Below are 24,666 nucleotides of genomic sequence, written 5' to 3' on the forward strand. Positions count from 1 at the left end.
TTTATCTACAGCTAAAAAAGTAAAGGTCACCTTTTTTTAATGGAATCTATAAACTTCGTGTTGCTTTAAATGTCAGATTGTTTCAATTATTGTTTTTCTCACCATTAAAGTTTTTGTAAGAATGTCATACAGATATTGTTTTGTAGTATTAGCTAGTAAACAACTGACCTCATTTTGTCGTCTATGGAGAAAGATCAAGTTTTGCTTGCATGCAGAAGGGGCTTATTGTAACACCTCAGGAGTATTCTTAAGTATCATCAGCAGTCTCCTCCAGCCATTAGAGCATTATCTTGAGAACTGCATCATTATTTTAAATTAGGTTCACTTAATTAGCCAGCTGGTACTTTCCTTGTCAGACTGATAAACAAGCTGTGCTTCACTGTTCCTTCATGTCAAGAACAAACCACAAGTTCTGTGTGTCTTTGCTGCTATTGTCAGTATTTCATATTTAGACATTGATGCAACTGGTCCTTGACTACGAGATCATCTGTTTTAAATTTGTTGTATATGCACCCCCTCAAGAAAATTGATAAATTTTTTTAATACTATGCATGTTGGGATTGTGAGGGAGTTAAGTTTAGATAGCAAAAAAAGAAATAAAAAAGTCTCATATTGTAAATAATTGTGTATCCTTCAACAGTGTTTTCAAAATGGTAAAGAAAAAATGTTTTTATCCATATGTATATAAAGCTACGACAAATAAAAGCATTTTAATTATTACATTGTATATTTTATGTTAACATATTTTACAAAACAATAAGTTAAAAAGTTTATTCATCATGACAATATTACACTGAAAACAGTACTTGTATAAGAAACTAAGAAATGTAGATTCTAGAACTCCAATATATAAACCGCCACTATCCATTTAGTATAATTTTAAAAATTATTTGAAACTTTTTTGAAAATGTTTAATAATTCAATAAAACTGTAGAAGGGGAATTGTTTATTAGTAGCCTCCATATCCCCAGGCTAAGCAAAGGCTACTGTGTCAACAACATTTATTTTTGTTATTATTATGTAGGAGAGAAATTCCCAATTTATAATTGGAAGTTATCACTTAAATAAAATCTTACAGTATCATTCAATAGATGCAAACTTTTCCCCTTTGTTCTATTATGATGGGGATTTGAATGGCCAGGTATAAGTAAGTCTCATTTCCATAGGCTTCTCAAGAGTGTGAAAACAACTTTTCCAGCAAAATAAATATGGGTAGTCAAGTGTAAATTATACTGTTGTTTGTGGTGGCACGTGGCTGTAGCTACTTGGGGGGCTGAGGTGGGAGGATTGCTTATGCCCAGAAGTTGGAGGCCAGCCTGGGCAACTAGGAAGACCCATCTTTATTTTTTTTAATGTAAATTACAGTAAGCAATAAATAAGCATTATATAGGTTAATTTTTGAAATAAAATATAAGCACATAACCAATGCTTTTTCCTAATTGTATATTCCTGAATATTGCATTTACTTCATGTCATTTTTCCTAAATTAAATGGATGGTGACTGCATAAACAAAAAGTGTGCACTTCAATGGTCTCAAAGTGGAGCATGTGAAACCCAAAGAACTTACAGGTGACGAGTTATGGGAAGATAATCCATGAGATCTGTTTACCTTTTTTAAATCTTAAAAAAATCATATTTTATTAATAAAAAGTTAATATATGGATCAATATTGAAGACCTAAAGTTATCTGTATGTTGGATGGTCAGGTAACATACAATGAACCCTAGTGTCTTGAGAGGAAAGTGGGAATTTTACAATATGAAGGGATCCACGTTGGGTAATCCTAGTCTTCTGTTTACTTTTCCCTATCTGTATAAAGGGGATAACAATAGCGCATACTTCAACAAAAAGATTGTTATGAAAATTAAATTTTTACAATTGGTGTCTCATACAAATAAGGTGACTGTAAAATATCTCATTAAAAGATCCAGGTTGTATAAGCCTGGTGCAGGAGAACAATTATTTTTGTTAAATAAAATAATAACGTCAATTTCAACATCAGAGGAGAAAATATTTTTAAGAAAATATTAATAAAATGATCTTAATAATAACTAGTTGCCATGCTACACAATTTTGCAACTTTTTACAATTAAGCAGACTTAGAAGTTTATTAATTATAAATTGAGAATACTATTTCACAAAGTATTATTCTAAGTGCATGGTTTATATCATTGACCTAAACAAACACAAAAACATTAACTTCTGGGAGCACAGAATCTATTAGATGGAGGCATACAAAAATAAATAAATACACTAAAGTATAAATTATGTGATATACAAGACGGTAAGTGCTTTTGGAAAACGTAAAACCACCGAACAAGGACAGGAGGGCTTGGGAAAGCTGAGAAGGGTATGTGTTGGGGAAGAAAGGTTTGATTATTAAATAGGGTGATACAACTGGCCATGCTGAGAAAGTGAATTATGAGCAGAGATGTTGAGGAAGCAGTCACTGGGATTCTAGGCAAGAACTTTTCAGGGAAAGACCCTCCAAAAGGCAGAAGCATGGCTGACATATTGAATGAACAGCGAAGGAGGCTAGGAGATTCTGTGTCAGAGATATCAAGGAGGGTGTAGTAGGTGACAAGGCTGAAGACTGCGGAGGTGTCAGCTCAGGTAAGACCAGGTAGTCATTATAAGGACTTTTGGCTTTCACTTTAAAAGAAATTAGAAGATTCCATAAATTTCAGGAGTATCCTAGCAGGTATTTTGTAAAATCCAGCACACATTTTATCCCTTTCAGAAACTGATGACTTTGAGCTGATGACTGTCATGAATTGTCTGATGCTTAAAGAATGAAAAAAGGCCATGCTTGGTGCCTAACGCCTGTAATTCCAGCACTTTGGGAGGCCAAGGCAGATGTATCACGAGGTCAGGAGGTGGAGACCATCCTGGCTAACTTGGCGAAACACCATCTCTACCAAAAAACACAAAAAAATTAGCCAAGCGTGGTGGCGCATGCCTGTATTCCCAGCCACTCGAGAGGCTAAGGCAGGAGAATCACTTGAACCAGGGAGGTGGAGATTGCAGTGAGCCGAGATCACACCACTGCACTCCAGCCTGCATGACAGAGCGAGATTCCATCTCAAAAGAAAAAAGAGAAAGAAAAAAATCACGGAGAAAAATCTGTGAGAAAAACTAAGGGGTATAAGGTTAAAAGACACCATAGACACCACAGGATAATGATAATGATGACTGTGTTTTGGGGGATACCAGAGACATTGCAAAGGCATCATCATTTACAAGATAGATTCGGTTGCCTTTCCTGAGGATGTGAAGTGTGGGAGGAAGACTGTGGTCAAAGATGACAGAATCTTTCAATCCTTTGTGTAACATGTGGAGAACCATTTCAAATTTTTTGTGACAAAGAAGTTCAGAAGTTGTCTTGTGGCGAAAACAAATTTTGTAAGTGTCGAAAATATTGCCTTTCTGTTCTAGGAACAGCAATTGGTCTAAATGTACTGATTCTTTGAAGTCAATTTCAATAGCATACTAGCAGATATTTTTAAAAATTCAACACATAATTTATTCCCTTGCCAAAGCTGATGGTATTAATAGTAACACAATTGCTTTTTTGACTAAAACTTGGGTCATGGAACTATTTTCCTGAAGATGCTCATTTGGGAATATTTTTATCCTTAATATATGATTCTATTGACATAGAAAATCACATAAATGTTTCTTGTGTAAAATGTGTTATATCAAACTTGAATATAGATAAATTTTCTTAAAAATTATGATTTTTCCAAATAATGTTACATACATTTCTTTATTTTGTTCTTCATATCTTTTTCAGTTCTGGTGAACTTTTATAACCAGACAGCAAAATAACTGAATTTAGTACGAAACTTTTGAAATGCTGAAACAAAATGTTCACAGCTTTTGAAGATCATTGAGCATTTTTCAAAGTCTGAAGTTATTTTGAAAATTGATTGATATTTTTCTCCTCCAAATACATGTATCCTAATTTATGTGAAGGCAATTCATCATGAACTGCCTTCTGACACTTCCTGTAAAATATTACCATAATTTAACTTTTAAAAATATTCTTTCTTTCCACTCATAAAAATATTTATTCTTTAAGGCTCAATCAAAGCCTTACCTCTTCTCCTTATATTTTATGCTGCATTGTACTTTTTCCTCTGAGCTTTCATAGAGCTTTGTCCTTATTTTTATTTTGTGACACACATCAAGTTGTTTTAAGTGCTGTTTTCACCCTCTATAAATTCTCCAAGGACAGAAATGGATTGATTTTCTCTTGTAGGTCTCAGTTCTTTCACTTATTAAAGAAAGAAATTGCACTATCTAACCTTAAAACATTATGATGCTATAGTCACTAAAATATCTAGCTCAATTAGTGTTTCTAATGGTAATAGTAGTAGTATGAGTGGTATTTCCATGGTGCTTAATATTCACCAGGCACACCATAAGCACTTTACTGTCTCACCTAATACTCACAATAACCCTTTCAACTAGATATTATTACAGTCTCCATTTTATTGTAGAGGAAACTGAGCCACAGAAAAATTTAGTAACTTCCCAAGGTACTATTATTATTGTTGCAGTCATTATTATTTTAAGTGAAAGAGTTAAAGTTAGAAATTGGCTTAAGATTACATGCTCAGAAACATGATCTATACTGACTTTCAGTGATCCTCCGCTAGGATTTTATTGCTTCTAGAGATGACGGCATGTATTTGAGCCCCTTGGGTTTCTTTTTAATCTCCAATACAGAAAAAAGACTCAAAAGATTTTTTTTTTTATACTTGAAACTTGCTTTATTATTGGGGGGGGGGGGGCGGTGTGCAGAAACCAGAACGTTCTGCTGTGAGATTCAGCCACGTTTTTTTTTTTTGTTTTTTTTTTAAATATACATGCGGCATAAATAAGAGAGCAACATATCCACACATTCCCAGAATAAACAACCAACTAAGAGGGAGTGTCGTTCACATGCAGTGAGGTTCCCACATTGGAAAGTAACACAAGCTATCAGATCTCAGCTGTCCTGATTATTGGCTGATGACCACAAAGACTAATCCTCACTTTCCTTATCCCATTAAATGTGGGTGTTAGCATAACCTATGGTTTGTAGTATTTTTCTATAAGATAATACTTATGAAAGGTCTGGTGAAAAGAAAAGCAACTTGTGAGAGCTGGCATGCTGGAAATTTTCATTCAAATTGTTCCCAGATCCTTATAGTTACTTACAGACCTTTGATATATTCTTACAATTAAATAACAATGAGATCATTTTTATTGTTGCTTTTGTCATTTGTGTTAAGCAATTTTATCTTAACATTTTAAAGATCTAAAGATTATTCCACTTAAAGCTGCATACAAAATAGGCTATTACATTCACACAGAGATCAATTTTAACATATAAAAATAAAATATGAAAAATCAAAAGATTCTTATGGCTTTGTCATTAGTGTAATGATTAATTATGGGGTTTTAGGGCTATATATGCTTTGAAATTATTGATTAGTACATGAAAAAAATTAAATGAAACATCTGGCTTTCAAACACAATTAACAAAATTCAGATTAACTATTCCTTAAGCAATAAAACTACTTAATTACCTAAATAAAATCAAGTCTGGAAATAGCTGTTCTATGTTTGTGTAGCAACTCAAGGTTATAAAGTATTCAGTTTCCTTTCATTTTTCTACTCTGTACTCTCAGAGTATTGGGCTTTCCTCTTTACCTAATAGCTTCATGGCCACAAAATGACCTTGGAAACTAGGGGTTTAATATCCCCACAGGACTGCATTCATAGTGGGAAATAAGAGAAGGTGTGGTCGAAGGAAGACTTCTCCTCTTATCTCTGTTCATAGAATGCAGTATCGTTGTCAGAAATCACGCACCCTTTTAATCCTTACATACAGAAAATAGAATAGCAATGTGACCACTCCTAGCCTCTAAAGAGGCCAGAAAACTCAATATCAATCAAAATGATATAAAATTAGTCAATATCTTGAATCCATGGTGCTTGCCAAGTGGGCTATATTTCCTGAGGACATTGCTGCCCATCTGATTTCAAAACAGTATACTGGCTCTCTTAGCCAGGAAAAAAGGGGTAAAGACTCTAATATAAAAATGTTAAAGTGGATTTCCTCCAAAATCCAATAATTGCTTCAGTAATCCAAGAATATTGAGAATTTTAAATAGGCAAAATGAAGGGCATTATTTTAGAAAAGAGATGCCTTAGTAAGACTTAATTGCTAACATTTAATTTGAAATATGAATTTCCATGTTTCCAACCACAACTATAGTTTACCTGTTACTAATGCACTGAGAAGAACATTGAATTATGGATAAGTACATAGAAAATTCTCTAAGGCTATTTAATAGAGACTTGGGAAGAAATGCTTTCACTGTTGGATAAAGTTTGTTTTATTCGATACAATTTGTTTTATGTTATATAATCAGAAAATATATAAGTACCTACTCCTGGAAATTAATTTTAAATGTTGTTAGCTTGTAATATGAATAGAATAAAATGAAGGTGAATGAAGTAGCTTCCTGGCATCAATTTGTTTTCTGAGAATTTTGTTTTAAGTGAATGCTAAATATTAGCAGAAAAACACAATATCATAGAAAGCATAGTGCAAAAAAAAAAAAAAAAAAAAAACAACAACAAGCAAAAAGAAGCGGCATTCATTTTTCTTCTGTGGTTTTGAGCTTCTCATTAAGGAGACATAATTAGCTAATCATTCCTTAGAGTTACAGCCATATATCAGATTGTTGGCATTTTAACGTTACAGACAGTAAAATCCCATAACCAGAATTGGGATAAAATAAGTCTAATTGTGTAAACATAGTTCCCACCTGAATTCAACATTTAACTAAAATGAATGTATTAATCTTTCTATCTTCAATTTCTAAATAGCTTATCCTAACCTCACAATGTACATAGGTAATGCATGAACTTAAAGCTATGTACAGTTGTGCAAATGATAAAATGTTTATCATGTACATGATAATTGTGATCATGATAATCATATATGATAAAATATGATAATTTAGAAAGGCCATATTAAAGTATGACATTTCCAAATTGATCAAATAAGAGCTTAGGAAACTATATATTTGGCAGACTAAATTTTTAATCTGACATCTAAATTAGAATCTTCAGAATTTCTGGCCTAGCTTTTAACTAATAGTTTAGTCTAAAACATTTCTTTCCATTCTTATTTATTGAAGGCGGTGAGCACAGACCCTGTCCCAGTTAAATTACACTATGACAAATCGCATGATCAGGTCTGGGTGCTAAGCTGGGGTACCTTGGAGAAGACGTCACCAACACTACAGGTAAGTGCATCTCAGTATACTTGAGAAAACAATGATCTTTAAAACTTTCAACATTTTGTTGGATATTTGTGACCATTTAACAATTATAATTTTCCATCTGAGGACTATAGCTTTTATCATAACTAGATGTGCAAAGAAAAGGGCAAAATAGTTGACTCTCAAGTACTTTCAGATTGGGAAAAATCATAGCTTATATGTATTAAAGGTTATATTTATATGCCAAAAGAATAACCTATAGTGACAAAGCTGATGCCATTAGAGGCGGGGAAAAGTCATAATTTACCATTAAACAATTTTGGTAAGGCCTGTGTGATAGAGACAAAGAGACTTCAACAGCAAAGTCCTGAAAACCATCTCCATTTTTCTCTAATCTGATAATATTGTATTATCTGATAACAGGCTTATTTCTAAAGGAAGAATAGTGGTGTTAATCTTACGGATTTTGCCTCTGCCTTGAAGTTGTTTATGTGAGAACTTCACAGATACAGAAAAAAATCTGCATTTTGATCATGACCCTTTCAAACAGTCTTTAGACTTTTATAATTACAAGTTTAAGCAGAAACAGAAAGGGAATGGGAAGGAGTGTTTGGCCCTGGAAATGAGTTTTATACTATAATATTTTTCAAGATGCTTTGCAATTTTGCTACTGCCTTGAATATCCCTCTTTTAACAAAACCCCAAATTATTAACTTTTGGGCATTTTTAAATAAATTCTGTTAAATGGACTAGTTATATTTTTAATCAATTGTCACTACCAAGATTTTAACGTTTCTGTGTTATTTTCGTTATTGTAATATTTAACTTACAAGTGAAATTTTTATTTAAATAGAATATTTTCATATAGCTAGTATAATGATGGATCATTTTATATTCACTAGAAATATGTGTCATATGAAATATTGAAACTATATTATAGTATTTTAGTTATTTATTTTGCAATTGAATCCGCTCTCAAAACGTGAGGTCATAAAATTGAAGGATGACACACAATTCTGTGAGTTGGCTATCTGGGCAGCTCTGCTGACATGACCTGGGAGCACTTGTGGATGCCAGTTACCTGATAACTTGGATAGAGGTGGAAGGTTCAGAATGGCCTCATCCTCATGTCTATCACATGGTGTTAGTGCTCAGCTGGGTGCCTTGTGTCCCTTGCATGTGACACTCATCCTGCATCTTCACAGCATCATGGTTTCAGGTTACAAACATGGAAGCTACAAGACCAGGTAAGGTATGGGCTTCCAAATTCACATAAAGCCATTTGTGCCACATCCTATTGATCAAAGCAAGTCATGTTGCCTGCCCAGATTCAAGAGGATGGAGTGACAGAGCCAATCTATTGATGGAAAAAGCACAATCTTCGTAGTGGGCAACTTTTAGAATGATCTATCACAATATGGTGATAGGTGTTTGTAATTTGAGATTTTGTATTTAAGTATGCTCTTGACAAGATAAATAAAACAGGTCAATATATATGATTTTTTAGAAAATCATCTTATAAATTATTTTAATACACTGTTAACTTTAAGATTAGCATAGCTTAAAAGTTTACATTTTTAATGTCTTTTATAAAAAATAAAGCTGCATATCTTTTAATATACAATTTTCTTCAGAATTGATCCTTCCTCTCCCCTTTGAACCATGCTACTTGGATAGATTAACAACCTTCCCAATGTTACAATTTTGCCACAAAATAATTCAGACAAATTCCTTTGATATTGTACAGAGAAAAAAGCTTTATAGAGGTATTCTTCCCACACATTATCCAGTTATCTAAAAACGCGTTCTTAGTTTTCTCTGGATGCTCAATAAAAATATTTTGTGCTAATAGAATATAGTAAATTTTAAAAATATTTGCTGGGTGGGAGTGGAAGGTAAGTGTCACAACTGAAAATATAAAATGAAGTGTAGGAATTAAGAAGTATTCTTTACAAAGGTATATACAAGAAGATTTATTTACATAAAGTTTATGTGTGTGCGTGTTATATGAATATAGATATGAGATTGATTAAATAGGCGATTGATGGATAGATAGGTAGATAGATAGATAGATAGGCAAACAATATGATAGGAAACATGAGGTCTCTGGATCAGAGAATAGACCATGTCTCACTCATGAGGCATATTAGTGTTTATGCCCCAGCCCAAATAGACTTTGTGTCACATGGAGAAACTAATGCCACCCTGTGTGTCCAGCAAAGTTGCATTAAAGGAGAGGGACCCTAGAATTATAAGTGTCTGCGGTTTTTAAGCTGCTAACCTATCAGTCTTTCCTCTGTCTGGAGCGATAATCGTCATTAGTCTAGAATGTATGAAAATTTTCCCCTGGAAGAGGAGGAGTAGGTCAATTCCCTTGAACATCAGCAAATGTTTCAAAAGAGATAATTCTCTAAATTTCTCATGAGAAAGATACCATCACTAGTCTCCAAGGCATTTTTGCTATGTCATCAGCCTTAAACCAAGTTTGCCAATGCTCTTTGCTGTGAAAGACCTCACACTGCAGAAATGTCAAAATATTCATAGATAATTGACTCCCAAAAGATTATCAGGAAACATTCACAAAGGAAACGGAAGTTAAGATATCTTTCCTTTGGAGAAACTGAATTCACAAAATCAAAAATATGGGCAAACTCTCATTTTGGCTCTAGTGTTTCCCATGCCATTATGTTAAAAGATTAGGCTGCAAAAGAAATCAATGCTAGTTTGCAAAGGCTAGGAAGTTAATTTTTTTTTTTTTTGCCCTAATGCAGTATATCTTCTAATGATACCCACTGATCCTTGAAGCATGATCTCAAAAATCAGAAAATTCTACTTACCTTTTTTCTTTGTGCTTTAACTTTTATTATAATTTAATCCATACATCTTTGTCAAATATGAAAGCCAAATATGTATGTTCTGAGGTATTTATAATTGGTAAAGACTAAGTGTCAGAATTTTAGATATATGACAATATTTTCCAATTAGTGTCCTCAGATGATTCTCAAATATTTATCATAATTTGTTTTATTTTTAAAAGTTATATGTGTCTTATAAACCTTTTGAAATACTGCTTTAAAAATCATAATGATTCTGTGATGCACAAACTTCATAATTGTTGTATAATTAATGTCCTATCAAATGTACAGTAACTAGAGAGGAAGATATTCCCAGGAAATAATTTGAAATAAAGGCCTTCCATTTTGCTGTTGTTCAGGAGTTCGGCACCAGCCAGGTGGAATTCTGGTGGAAGTCAATGAAAGTATATTCATTTAAATGAAGAAAAATGACCCTTTAAGAAAAACAAACTCTAAAAATAAAAATAATTAATAAAATCTTGTCATAGAAACCAAAGGAAAAGTTTTAGTCTTGAGGGACAACCACTAATTAACACTTAGTCAATAATTTAGGAAATTACTTTGGTGATCATACATAGAAAGTATTTAAAAGGGGATAAATCAAAGCAGGAAAAAAGCCCTTTAAAAGGCTGCCAGAACAATGGTTGTGCAGTGGGAACCATGAAAGATTACGGGTGCAAACAGATCTGAAGAACGAACTAATAGGATTTGTTAACTAATGGAATAGGAGAAATCAACTAGCTTAAATGTAGTGACCTTTTCTTTAAAAAACCATAAAAGTTTAAAAACCAATTTATTATAAAAGATGAAATATCTTTTATTAAAACACTTAAAACAGTTATTTTTCAATGATAGGAGGAAAAGCTTTAAAATATGGTTTTATGTTTTCTACGATTTTAAACATTTTGAATGTTTCACATAATTTATTTTGAAGTTTCCAGAACTATGTTGCTAGTTATGTTATACTGGAGAAATTGTGCCGTGATATTTCACATTATCTTTATGTTTGCATTTATCTTTCTCATTATAAGGAGATTAGGAGTTTTATAATGCAGAAGTTGCTTATATATCTATTTATCTTATATTTTAAGCTGAAATTGTTCAAGACATATATTTTTCCATTTTTTTCTTTATAGAAACAAACGTTTCTATATTTAAAACAAGCAACAAAATCTCAGAATTGGAATTTGGATAATAATACATTAATTTTGAGAATGGCATAAAGCCTATTCGAAAAATTGCCGGAATCATTTATTTTATCTCTAAATAACATTAAAGCTTATACTATTCAGTGACTGCATTGTTGAGGGCTAACCAAGGTGTGTTCTGTGTAGGTAATTACCCTGGCCAGTGGGAATGTACCTCACCACACCATCCACACCCAACCAGTGGGAAAGCAATTTGACAGAGTGGATGATTTTTTCATTCCTACCACAACACTCATTATCACCCATATGAGGTAAGTGCTAAGTTGAGTGATCAACTTTTTAAAGATTTATCTCCAATTTTAATAGAAAGCCATGTGGAATCGTAAATAAATTTAGTTATAAAACACACATGCACAATTGCACTTGCTTTAGCTTTGTCATATCAGCTTACTGAACCTTTGTTTATCAACATTAATAATGAATTTCCCATAAAGTGTTTCTCTTTATGCCTAATAGAGATGTGAATTTGTAAAAATACAGTTTTATTTTTTGAAATCACTTTAACAGTGTTTTTTCAAATTGTCATTAAGATTTTTCTTACTGGGCTCTTGCAAAATGCTGGCATTTTCCCCCAAAATAAATAATTTAAAGGATAAAATCACTTCTCAAATGGAGAGAATATTAGTTGGAACTTGATATCATAAAGCAGCCACAGTCAGAAATAAATTCAATATAAATATTTTGTTCACTGTCATATTATTTCTTGGTCATTTTGAAATTGATATAAAACTGTATTAGGAAATACAAGAAGTTGAAATGAAATGTTTGAGCTCTGCACTTTGAGAAATAGCGTGTTTTATCTCTTGATGTGTTTATAAGAGGTCAAAAAGTAATGTTAACTTCTAGTGCTATAACTCCAAAGCTTTATAAAAGAAGTTTAAATGCTAAAATGAGGAGAAGATTGGCATTTTGTGGTATGTAGTATTATATATCTTTAGCATTTATTGAGATAATTTAAAAATATTTGCTTAGCAATGTTAAAAATGAATCTAAACCAAAGACTGTCCTTTCTGTCGAGTGAATTCTGATATGTGGGAACTGCTCTAGCTATGTTATATGTATCATTATCAGATTATGTGGATATTTTTTCCTTATATTAAATTAAATATATCATCTAAAAATTGCAGTTGTGAGAATTAAGACAGCAAAATTCAACTTTGCAAAAATCAAATGGAGGATTAATAAATCAGAATTGTAACTCATAGTCAAAAATAGAATAAATTATTCATGGCACAGACAAGTATATTTTCAAAGTTTGATTTGTTTGTCAATCAATTACCCATTATTTTCAGAATGCCTATTAGGTGCTCAGCAATAAAGCGTTTAAATAACATTATGTGCAGCCTGGGTAGGGTGGTTCACCCCTATAATTCCAGCATTTTGGGAGGCTAAGGCAGGGGCATAGCTTGAGTATAGGGGTTTGAACCCAGCTGGGCAACATGGGGAAACCTTGTTTCTACTAAAATTACAAAAATTAGCTCACGCCCACCATGTGAGTAGTCCCAGCTACTCACAAGGCTGAGGCAGGAGGATCTCTTGATCCTGAGAGGTGGAGGTTATAGTGAGCTTAGATCACATCTTGCGCTGCAGCCTTAGTGACAGAGCAAGATTGTGCCAAAAAAGAAAAAAAAAAACAATTATACATTTTTATGGAAAATAAATTATTGAAACTACAGCATATCTGACGAAAATAACAGTTTTTAGGTTCTGATTGTAATAGCTCAGGGACTTAAAAAATCAGAGCTGAACTAAATTGGTACCACTTGAAATGATATCTAAAGAATATATGAAGTTTTTATACATATTTGATAAGGATAAAATTTCATTTAATTGGCATTGGGTGTTGTGACTAATAAATATTCCTTTGTTATTGTTAGGTTATTGACAATTAATCAATAATTAAATATGTAACCTTTGTTTTTGTTTATTCCACTTGCCTACTTCCTATTATTGTATTTAATATGCTATTCAACTTTATTTTAAAAAAATCTACGATTAATACAATTTCTTTGAGAAAATTCTAGTGTCTAGGATGCTACTAGATATAATTGTTTATAGCTCAGAGTGTTTTCACTCTATAATATGTAAAGTGATCATTATGTTAAAATACTTACTGGAGGCAAGAGTATAGACTGATTGCATGCAGTAAGTGCTGTGTGTAATTCTGTATTTTTAGATATAATTTATATGTTGTCAGAGCATAGCATCTCTTCGGGTTCTAAATGATTACCTCAGAGCTGGAATTGAAGCTAATATTAATTCAGAAAACATCTAAATATTGTGAACAACTATAAGGCACAAATTCCTATTAGTTAGTTCCACATAATATGAAAAAGGCTGAAAAGTATAACAGAGGATATTTTTAAACATCTTTATATTCCTTTGAAGAATGTGCAGTGAAATGCATGGGTATTTTGTCAGTACTTTATTTATATGTATTTAATTTAGTAAAAGTAATTTAGTAAGAATAAAAATCAAATTATAGCAATTCTACCTGCATATAGAATCCCATTTTAATGAACATGAATGATCATCAAATTTCTTAGTACATTTCAAAGTAATTGCTCATTTTACTACAGTGAATGTGAGGAGTAAAAATTAACATGCGTTTCCAAAAATAAACTGTTAACTACGTAAGGTATTTTTAACAGGAGATTTACTCCACATCAGAAACACTTGAGCGATGGATATGGCCTCCTACCAATTTAATATAGTATATTTCTTTTCTTTTCTTTCTTTCTTTATTTTGAGATGAAGTCTCGCTCTGTAGCCCAGGCTGGAGTGCAACGGCGTGATCTCGGCCTACCGGAACCTCCGCCTCCTGGGTTCAGGCGATTCTCCTGCCTCAGCCTCCTGAGTAGCTGGGATTACAGGAGTGTGCCACCACGCCAAGCTAATTTTTGTATTTTTAGTAGAGAGGGGTTTTGCTATCTTAGTCAGGCTGGTCTTGAATTCCTGAACTCCAGGTGATCCACTCGCCTCGGCCTCCCAAAGTGCTGGGATTACAGCAGTGAGCCACCATGCCCAGCTCATATAGTATATTTCCAAGCAAATTCAGCATGTATTTAAATGTGTGCTGCTGACGTTGAATTGTTATGACTTGCGTTTTTCAGATTTGACACTACTTTCTGACTGTTGGATTCAGTAGATATTTCCATTCCAGGCAGAGGGTCTGAGACATATATGTTGAATTAATATTAGTTTTCTTTCTCTGACTCTCCATCACATTAATCTGCTTCTCTCATACTGGTACACTTATTTCAAATAATTTGTATCTTCAGTGTCTGAAAAGCTTCTGGACAAGTGTCAGGCTTTTATATTCTTAGTGTCCAAAAACCACTATGTTTCTCATAGGAATGGAAGAGGGAAGAAAGTGCTACACTATTTCCTAAACCAGATTATGTGATACTGAGGGAAGAACTGTGTTTCCTATACATGGATTTCTCAGCATCCAACACATTATCAGCGTTACGCAGAGGCTGTGTTCAGAGCACACAAATTGTGTGGAACCAATAAACTGCAGTAATCGTAATTTACGTCTGCTTTCAGACAGATCTAAGCCTGAACATCCCAGCAACACCATTCACCATTGACTGTTGACCTTAGCCAAATTCCTTCATTTCTTTCTAAGGATTGGAATAAAATAATTCAGCTGCTCGCTAGTTGTTGTCCAGACTTCATAATCTCCACTGGGACGCTGGCTCCCCTGTGATTATTTAGGATTTTCTTAAAAGTCTGTGTTTTCCCTGCCTGATTTTTTCTCATTTTCTTCCGGTTTTTCTGTTTCTGTGCCTGGAATTTTCAGGCTTCTTTGATCTAGTCTTTAAGCATATCAGATAAGCATGCGGTGTTATAAAGTAAATAATGACTGAGGAATTTAAGAATACCATTTAAGACACATTTTCATCTTGAAGTTAGTAAATAATTTTCTTTAAAAAATTTAAACTTCAGAAAGAAGTTAATAAATTGTGGGAACCATAGTTCTGGAGTTGAAGAGATTTGTAGGGCAAAAGGAGTATATTTTGGAATGACATAAGAAATATAAATTTGTTACAGGAAGAATTTCAATTTAGATTTTTATTTTTATAAATAAAAATATACAGATAGGTAAAATTAGAAGAGACTGTTAAAAATGAAGATGAATGTAATTCTCATAACAGTCAATTATGTCTAATTTAATAAAATTTGAAATAATACATTACCTTTTAAAATCAACTGTAAACAAATATAAAGCAACGTTTCATTATTCTATGTGTAATTTGTATCCAAAGAAATAAGCTATACAACTTAGTTGTCATATTAAATTGAAATTACAATATCATTGCATGTAAATAGATATATTTGAAAAATATAATTCTACTATTGTTATTCTTTTTTAAATTGTATGGCTAATGAATAGGAGATTTGGTGAAACAGTTTTCACAATGCTCGTGTTAAACTTCAAAACAAGTAATTCTCATAAAGCATGAGGATTTACATAATCAATTGTTTTACTTTTGCTGCCATTGTGAAGAAAGAACAATTTAAGTATCAGTTTCTTATGTGTGAAGATTGTAGCTTGCTGTACAGGTGCAACTAGAATTCGCATAATAAATTAGTATCAATAGGTTTGGCAGTTACATTATATTTTTTTCGTAAGTAAATACTATAGAAAGGTGAGGAGAAATGAGAAAAGAAGGGGAGAAGCTCAGAAGATGGCGGATATTAAGCAATAAATAATTTCCATGGAGTTTTTCCATAGAACCTCCCTCAAAAAAATCTCCATTAATTCTTCCTGAGAATTATTTTTTTTGGGATAGAAGGGGATGAATGTGAGAACTATGGCCAGGTGTGGTGACTCACACCTGTAATCCTAGCACTTTGGGAGGCTGAGGCAGAGAGATCACCTGAGGTTGGGAGTTCGAGACCAGCCTGACCAACATGGAGAAACCCCGTCTCTACTAAAAATACAAAAAAATTAGCCAGGCATGGTGGCACATACCTGTATTCCCAGCCACTCAAGAGGCTAAGGCAGGAGAATCGCTTGAACCTTCGAGGTGGAGGTTGCAGTGAGCTGAGATGGCGCCACCGCATTCCAGCCTGGGCAACAAGAGCAAAACTCCATCTCCAAAAAAAAAAAAAAAAAAAGAGAGAAAGAAAGAAAGAAAGAAAGTGAGCACTATATGGAGGCCAATGTGGTGCAGAGCAGGGAAATGTAATAAATCTGAGTGCTGGCTACCAGGAAGGCCAGAAAGTGTAATCTACCACAAATGCAAGAATTAGCAGAAGTCTTTCCTAGAGCTTTTGACGTAGCACAAATAAAATGTGTTGGCAGGAGAATAACAGCAAGATATTTTCTCCTAGATTGCAAGAGAACAGCTAACATTTGGGTTATTTGGTGTTATAAGTAGAAATCCTTTAAAGTTCTCACTGACTAAAATAATACCTTTGGTACAATTTAAAACAAGTGTCATTTGATGAAAAAAAAAAAAAAAAGATATATTATAGCCTGCCCTTTGCAGCACCTGCAAAACATTCCTTTCCCAGTTCTTCTCCTGTCTCTCCCAGTTAGAGTTCAAGTACAAACTAATTTAATCCAATCTAGCGGAAACATGCTGCTGTCAATTGGCACAGAGGGCACTTAGAGTGAATTCAAGAAAATGATTTATGATTTATACATTCACTCCAAGACTAGTCCTGTGGGAAGTAAGGGAAGGCAGAAACTTGGGTGATGCTATTTGAGATATCTTGAAAGGCTTAGCTACTCTTGAAACCATCCCCCATACCCCAACTACCATATGATTATATTGTTTAGAATTTCAAACCACTGGTTTCATTTTTTTTTGGTTGTATTTTTATAGAAATCAATCTTTACGTTGCTCTTATTTCTTGAGAGGAAAATGCAGCAGTTAGGAAACTGATACACTTATTACTGCCATTTTTGTTAAGGGGTTGATTGGTTGATTATGTAGTGTCTTAAAATGAATGTATGTGGAATGGTGTGTATGTACGTGTGCATGTCTGTGTATTTATTTCAGTCAGTGATTATATGATAAGCAATAAGATGAATAGAGATATTTGTAAATCACACTGACAAGGAGACTTTAAGCAACAGGCATTTATGTAAAATCCTAGAAATGCCAGTTCCCACAACTTTTTCCTCCTCTGTTTGCTTGCTTCATTTGGCATGACTTGACCTGCTAAATGAAACAAGCAAACAAACCACCAGTGTTCGAAAAATTTCCTCATAACATCCCTTCCCTTCACAGCACCATACCCCAAGATGATGTTGGTTTGGAAGTGAGTATTATAGGATAATTCAGGAATTCCAGAAGTGGACCTTACTGTTACTCTTCAATTTGAATGAGTTGGAAGGAACAAGCGTAGCTGGAAGGCACTCCTTTAGGATCCTCAACAGTGAAATAAGTGCTAAGAGTGTAAGAGTACTTGGAGCTAAATGGGGTAGTAAGGGGCTAAAGATTTATCTCATTTCCGATCTGTAATAATCCCTGCACAACCGATGGCTATGGCTCTACTACAACGATGAACTAAGATGAGAGAATAAGCAGCGGATACTGCTCTGGTTGTCTGGAGAGTGGTCTATAGCACTCCTTTTCTGTCATAAATTACAGCAAGGAAATGATTAAGAAGAGATTGAGTTTGATATATGTTTCCTTAAAGCTCCTCCACGGGAAAAATAAACATTCTGTGAAAGTGAAAGTGAAAGTATATCATTCTCCCCCATATTTTATCAAATCCGTTAAAGCAAAAATTATATATATGGGTAGCCATATATCAAGACAACTCATCTATGACTTGATTCATGGATCAGGTGTATGGAGACACAATTTTAGCACTAAAATGCTTTGGTTACATTTAAATCCTAGCACAGCAGAAATTGAAAATACCTGTCATTCCACGGCGTTTAGAGAAAAGTAAAATCTTGGGATGATAAGCTGCAATTAAAATTGTTTCAAAAATTGTTTTGTAGATGAGAATCTCACAAAAGTCAAAATTCGGTGAGGTGTGTTTTAACTCCATTCATCTTGATATGCATGCTTCCACAAAGAGAAACTAACAAAGAATTCCAAATATCCCAAGAGCCAACTCTGTCTATACTCTCTCAAATAGTGAATATTGAAATATGCATAAGTTCTGAAATTGTGACCTCCCCTTTTCACAGTTTCTCTTACCTTCTTTACACCCCCTCTCCTCTCCACACAAAGACAAATTCTGTATTTATAGAACCTATTATCTCATGGGATACCTATCTCCCCAAAGCTACTGCATTATCTGAAAACAAAAGATATTCAAAAATTGTCAAAACAAGTATACACATATACTTTTGTATATGCTTATGTGTATACATATGCAAACCATTGCTAGCAAACCTCCCAACATTCTTCTATGGGTGCAAGGCTTCGTCTACATAAACACTGGATAACTTTCCTCATCTTATTTATAACGACATAAACACACAACACCCTTTAAGCTTTGATCTATAATTCTACTCTTTCTTTTTCATTATGGTTACCTGGTTTGCTTTTATTTTAAGCAATACTTTTAGCTTTCTTTAGCATATTAATATAGACCACACGTTGAGTGCAAAATGCTTATATAGAATAAACAGAGTACCACTTAGTTTGTTACCTTTATTATTTCTTGAGTTAGAGGACCCTATCTGCTTCCCTTCTTGGTCTCTGTTCTGGGTTAACTGTGGTCTGCTCTGGCACTTGTAAGAAAGAAGTCTTGAGTCCAAAGTGGATGAACAAAATAGACCTGCACCTCTTTCCACAGAATCTTTTATTAGACATGTTACTAGCATCCATTTGCTATGTAATATTTTTGGTGTATGGGTGAATGAGATTGGATTTAAAGAACAAGTTATTTTTAATATACATATATGGGATTATTTTTAAAAGGAAGAGTTTGTACAGGTATTTTTGGTAGACTCTAAGCTCTAAAATTTAATAAAGACTCTAAATAGACTTATTCTACAGCAATTTTTAGTGAAGAAGTCAATGGAGCACTAATAGCATATAATTTAGAAACACTCCACATTGCCGATTTGACTCGAGTTTTATTATGCAAAGTAAAATAGCTCTTGCTTCTTCTCTTAGAGGTCCTTATGATAACTTATCAAAGTGTTCAGCAAAAGAGGATTGTCCATCTCACAGGATCCAGCATTCTCCTAAGAGACAACTGTGGCATACATATATAAGCAAATATATATGCATACATAGGTACTTTTTTTCCTTTCATACATATGATTTGGGGTTTACTGATAATAGTAAATCACACTTACTTTACTCTAAGTCAATTATATGGTTGCAGAGATTACTCTGTTTGCTCATTAGTAAAAACACTTCCAAATATGAATTGAAATGCATAAAGAAATATGTCGAAAGTTAAGATACCATGTAATGAATATACCACAAGAGATGGGCAGAGCTCATTGTGAGAATTTAAGCATTTTCTTACATGAATGTGTACATTGCATGGCCTATTAATACATATATTTAATTCAGTAGACTACAATATTATTAATCAATCATATAGACTACAATATTATTAATCAATCATATATAGCATTAGCTAGCTCTCACAAAGTTTTGGTAAAGAAAAAGACAATGTATACTGAAGTTTTTAATTCTTTGTTGCATTAAGTGGATATATTATTTTTCTGTCAAAGAAAATGGCACATGACATATTTTATCCTAGCATTTTTTATGAATTTATGAAATTTTTCTTGATGTAATTGTGGTAAAATTATGAAATTTCAAATATAGGAGTATATAACTTAACAGAAACCCTTAAATTAAAGCATTCTACTGTGGTTCAACAAAGCAACACCATTAAATAAATAATTGATCTTTGACAATGCATACATAAAATAATGATAAAACATTTGGAAATGTTTTTTGCATATAGTTAAATGCTTATTTTATATACACATCAGTTTTTTATTTTGTTTGATCATTAAAGTAAAGTTAATTTAAATATAAAATTAGCCGTGATGGTTTTGGAGGCTGTCTTTGGGTGGGCACCAGTGGTGGCACTGATATGCTTGATATGCTCCATCTTCACAATGATATGAAGCTGGAAAAATTGTTCATTGTCAATCCAACTGAGCTAATACTTTGCATCATTTTAGTTGAGTTGTAAATCTGCTGTTATATCTTCCCTATAGCTATCCATGTACAATAAAGAAATTACTGGTTATTTTGAGTCAAACAAACAATATTCAGACAATCACATTCCTTTTTTTATGTAAATTTTATTTTATTTTATTCAGGTGTGATTACTTGTTCACATTTACTTTTTCTGGTGTAATGTTTTATTTCTTGCTTTTCCTTATGAACTAGAAATAATGTCAGGTTTTAGGGTTCGTTAAGATATGGTTCAAACGAAAATGAAGTACATGAAAATGATGACATGGAGCTTTAGAAATGAACCATAACAGGGAAATCCGGCAAATTAGTAGATATGTGGAGAGACTGTATTATATCTAAATTGTCATCTATCATGGATGAAAACTATGTGTTGATAATCATTTTGATACTTCTACCACTAATGGATCAATTTTAACAGTTAAATTTGAAATTGATCTGTTTCAACATCTTTCAATATTTTTAAATACTTAAAAACAGTTTTTGGAATAACACAATGTTCAGTTTACAGAAAAATAATAAATAATATTTATTCTTATTAATAAATTCACTGTTAAAATTTCAAAGTCATTAGGAAAGCCTGTTTTCTTGTAAAACATAAAAAGTCTAATTTTTAAGTCTACAATGTAAATAATTGAAAGAGATTAACCTTTTCATTACGGTAAATAGAGTGATTTTATGTCATACATAGAAATAAGCCAAGAATTTGAATTTTAGTAAGAAATAAACAAAACAATTTTAAAGAAAAGTGAACCAGATATATGAGAAACTTACCAAAAGAGGCACTATACTACCATTTATTCATATAGTCCAACATAGAGTTTCAGTAATAATTTCTAACTTGTCTTTTCTCCTATGCACAATAATCGTTTAAAGTGTTTCTTTATATTTTCTTTACCTTAATAACAAATTTAAAGTCTGAATTTATAAATCAAGTTCAGGTTTATCATAGCACTTCCATGCCTTCAGGTTATATTGCTCAATTATAGATTTTGCACTTATTGCTAAGGTTATTATATATGTTAATAGTAATTAACAAACATTGAGTACTTACTCTATGCCAGATTCTGAGCAATGTTTATGCTCTGTCTCATTTAAAACTAGCAGCAACATATATTTTTATTCCTATTCTACAAATGGTGAATCATTTCATATGTATTGGAACCAGCTATAAACTCAGTTCAGTCCAAATTTAGCGTTGCCACTCAATACATTATAGAATGCAAGTTATTTCCTCATTATCAAGGTAAAACCTAATGACTGATGCACTGTACAAGTCACCCCAAGCCAACCTTAGCAACACTCCCTTTTCTCCCATTTATGTGCATTTACTACAACAAAACTCAACTCCTCACAACAAATCTACACTGTATTTCTGTGCTTATATGTATTCACTTGCAGAAAACTTTGTTTCTTTATCTTCTGCCTGATATTAATAAATCCTTCCAGGTCTACCTTAAAGCCACTGTTTATAAAATTTGTTGAAATTTCCCTAATTGAAGTCTTCTTGGCATTTTAAATTTTCATTATTTTTCATTTGTATGAGACGCACACAGAAGCAAGAATTTGAGACCACACAGACCTAGGCTGGAAACTAGATTTCCAGCTCCTTTGAGACCTTTAACACAGTATTTAATATCTCTTAGATCAGTTTGATTTTCCTCTTCCAAAGGTAAATGATTTCAGAAGGGACAGAGAAAAATATAGTGTTGTGCCGGTAGTCCCCGCAGACCCTGCAGTAATTTTTGCTGTCTGCTCATGTCTGGCTTCATAAAGTCTGTTCATTAATCTGTTCCTCTCCAGTCTCACAGACACAGCCCTAAGCTGAGGCCCCTTACCTCTCAACTTCTAAACACAATTAACTCTTTCCTGTTTTCCATATTTATCATTTTCTCCATATTTCACTTCACCAAACAGAACCACTAAATTCCTGTCTCTAGGTTATATCTAGAATGATAGAATACTCCAGTGGAAAGGAAAAAAAAAAAACTGATGGACTTCCTGTCGCTTACAGATTATGTCCTAGCTACATTGAAGCTCCCTTCTTCACCAGCCTTACATCCTAATGTTGATCTGCACACGTTATATGGTCCAGGCAAGAAAAATCTGAGTAGTTCCCATACTTTCCTGCTTTCACGTAATTACTCATTTTGTCTAAAATACCCTTTCCAATTCTGAGTTAGATCATCTTAATTGTTAGCAATCTGCTAGCCAAACTCAATATCACTTTTATTCATGCAACTTTTCCTGCTTCTCTGGTCATTTAAGATTGGCAGCTGTTGAACAATGAGAACACATGGACACAGGGAGGGGAGCATCATACACTGGGGTCTGTGAGGGGGAACTAGGGGAGGGATAGCAGGGGGTGTGGAGTTGGGAAGGGAAAACATGGGGAGAAATGCCAGATATAGGTTATGGGGAGGAAGGCAGCAGACCACACTGCCATGGGTGTACCTATGCAACAATCTTACATGTTCTTCACATGTACCCTAAAACCTAAAATGCAATTTAAAAAAAGATAGCACTCTCCTCAGAAGTTACTTCTCATCGAAGGCATTCAACCTTACCTCAGTTATGAACACACTTCGTTTATTCAATAAGATTGCATTAAATACCAACTTTTTAAATACCAGACACTATTTCGGGCTCCAGTAGGAAATGGCGTACAGATTTTCTCTTATTTTGCTACAGTGCTTTATAAATATTACTATAGTTTAATAAATGTTTAAAAATGAAGATTTTTCTTAAACTCATAATTTGGAGTGATAAGGATATAGATCCAAATTCATGTTCTGCCAGTTGCTATAGTGGGATTCCAGATAAATTAAATGGAATAAACTTAAAAAAATTAATCTGCTAAGGATTCACCCTCCCTCTTTGCAGGTCTGTATCTTTTGCATAGGTTTTTTCATTTATCAAATGAAGGAGGAGAGCTCCTGACACAGTCCTAGGCAAATTTGCCCTTGAGTTCTCTCTAACCACAATGAGTAGTTCAGGGATGGGCATGTACTCCATTCAGAAACCGTATGTTGCAGCGAGACTTTTACTGGAACTTTTGGAAAGAGACTTGCTTTTTTTGTGTTTACCACCCTAGACTCTCAAAATATGGCAGTCACAGCATTTGAAGCCTGACTTTGAAGCTAATATTGAAAATTCAGGAGCCATTATTTTTCCTCCAGATTAAGGGAAAAAAATAGGTTATGATTACATTAGTGCAGACAAAAATTCAGCTATGATTTAGCTAGTCCTAACTCCAGAATTTCTACCTGTGAGCCCCCAAATTCCATTTCGCTTTAAAAAGTTTGGAATTAATTTTCTATAATTTACAAAAGAAGATAATAGTTTTTCCGATTTCTAAAGCATGCATATTATCCACTCCACACTAGTTTGGTTTGATTGCATCCTCTTGAAGAGTTACTGGCACACAATGAGTGATTAACAAATGCTACTTTCTTTTTCCATTGGGACGATGAATTGTTTTCATAGTATTTCCTACAGTGGTTATAATAATTAGCACTCAGTGAATTTTCATGGAAAAATAATGCACTTAGGAAAGTTTCTCTGGATATCTGACTACCATGGTAATTCTTCATAAAACAAAAATTTACGCTGAGCCAAGTCCCAACTTTTATCTTACTGAAAACTTCTCCATGGGCTTAGGTGTTGAGGACAGAGAACTGCCAGTTATCAGCTACTTGCATAACACCATATAACGGTAACTCATTTTGAAGATATTTGTGGCACATGAGTTACCTCAAAAGTAACAATTAAACTAACATATTGCCACTTTTAGAGGTTGTCTCAGTGTCTTTTAAATTATAACAGTTATTGATGGGGCCACTGGTTTAATTTATCTGGGCATCTATCTCTATGGCATATACAAATTCACATTTTCTTTAAATGCTTTTAAAAGGTAAACTAAGGCTCAATGAAATATTTAGAATTTATTTAGGAAGCACCAAACTGAAGGTGGTTTTTGGCCTCTGCTGAAGGAACCCAAAGGACCATTTATAGGGTCAACTGAAAGCAAAGCAAAGCAAATACTTGATTGGTTACAATTATTTAGTTGCCTTTTTAGTTTATCCCACTGAAAGTCCCTAGTTATATAACTATAAATTAGCTGGTACCTTCTGAAATTACTTGGCTAAGCTGAAGTTTCACTTTTCTTTT

General features: G+C 33.4%; 1 protein-coding gene across 4 annotated transcripts in view; it reads left to right on the top strand.

Annotated features, from left to right (window-relative positions):
* The window catches only part of FSTL5 (follistatin like 5), an 826,955-nt gene that overhangs the window by 739,577 nt on the left and 62,712 nt on the right, over window positions 1–24,666 (top strand). For all 4 annotated transcript variants that reach the window (XM_017525990.2, XM_017525989.2, XM_017525991.2 and 1 more), the window contains 2 exons: window positions 7,201–7,308; window positions 11,474–11,598. In XM_017525990.2, the coding sequence (XP_017381479.1) occupies window positions 7,201–7,308; window positions 11,474–11,598 (233 nt within the window). The remainder of the gene's footprint in view (window positions 1–7,200; window positions 7,309–11,473; window positions 11,599–24,666) is intronic.

Source organism: Cebus imitator, unplaced genomic scaffold (genome assembly GCF_001604975.1).
Source record: "Cebus imitator isolate Cc_AM_T3 unplaced genomic scaffold, Cebus_imitator-1.0 Scaffold40, whole genome shotgun sequence".
NCBI classification, from domain to species: domain Eukaryota; kingdom Metazoa; phylum Chordata; class Mammalia; order Primates; family Cebidae; genus Cebus; species Cebus imitator.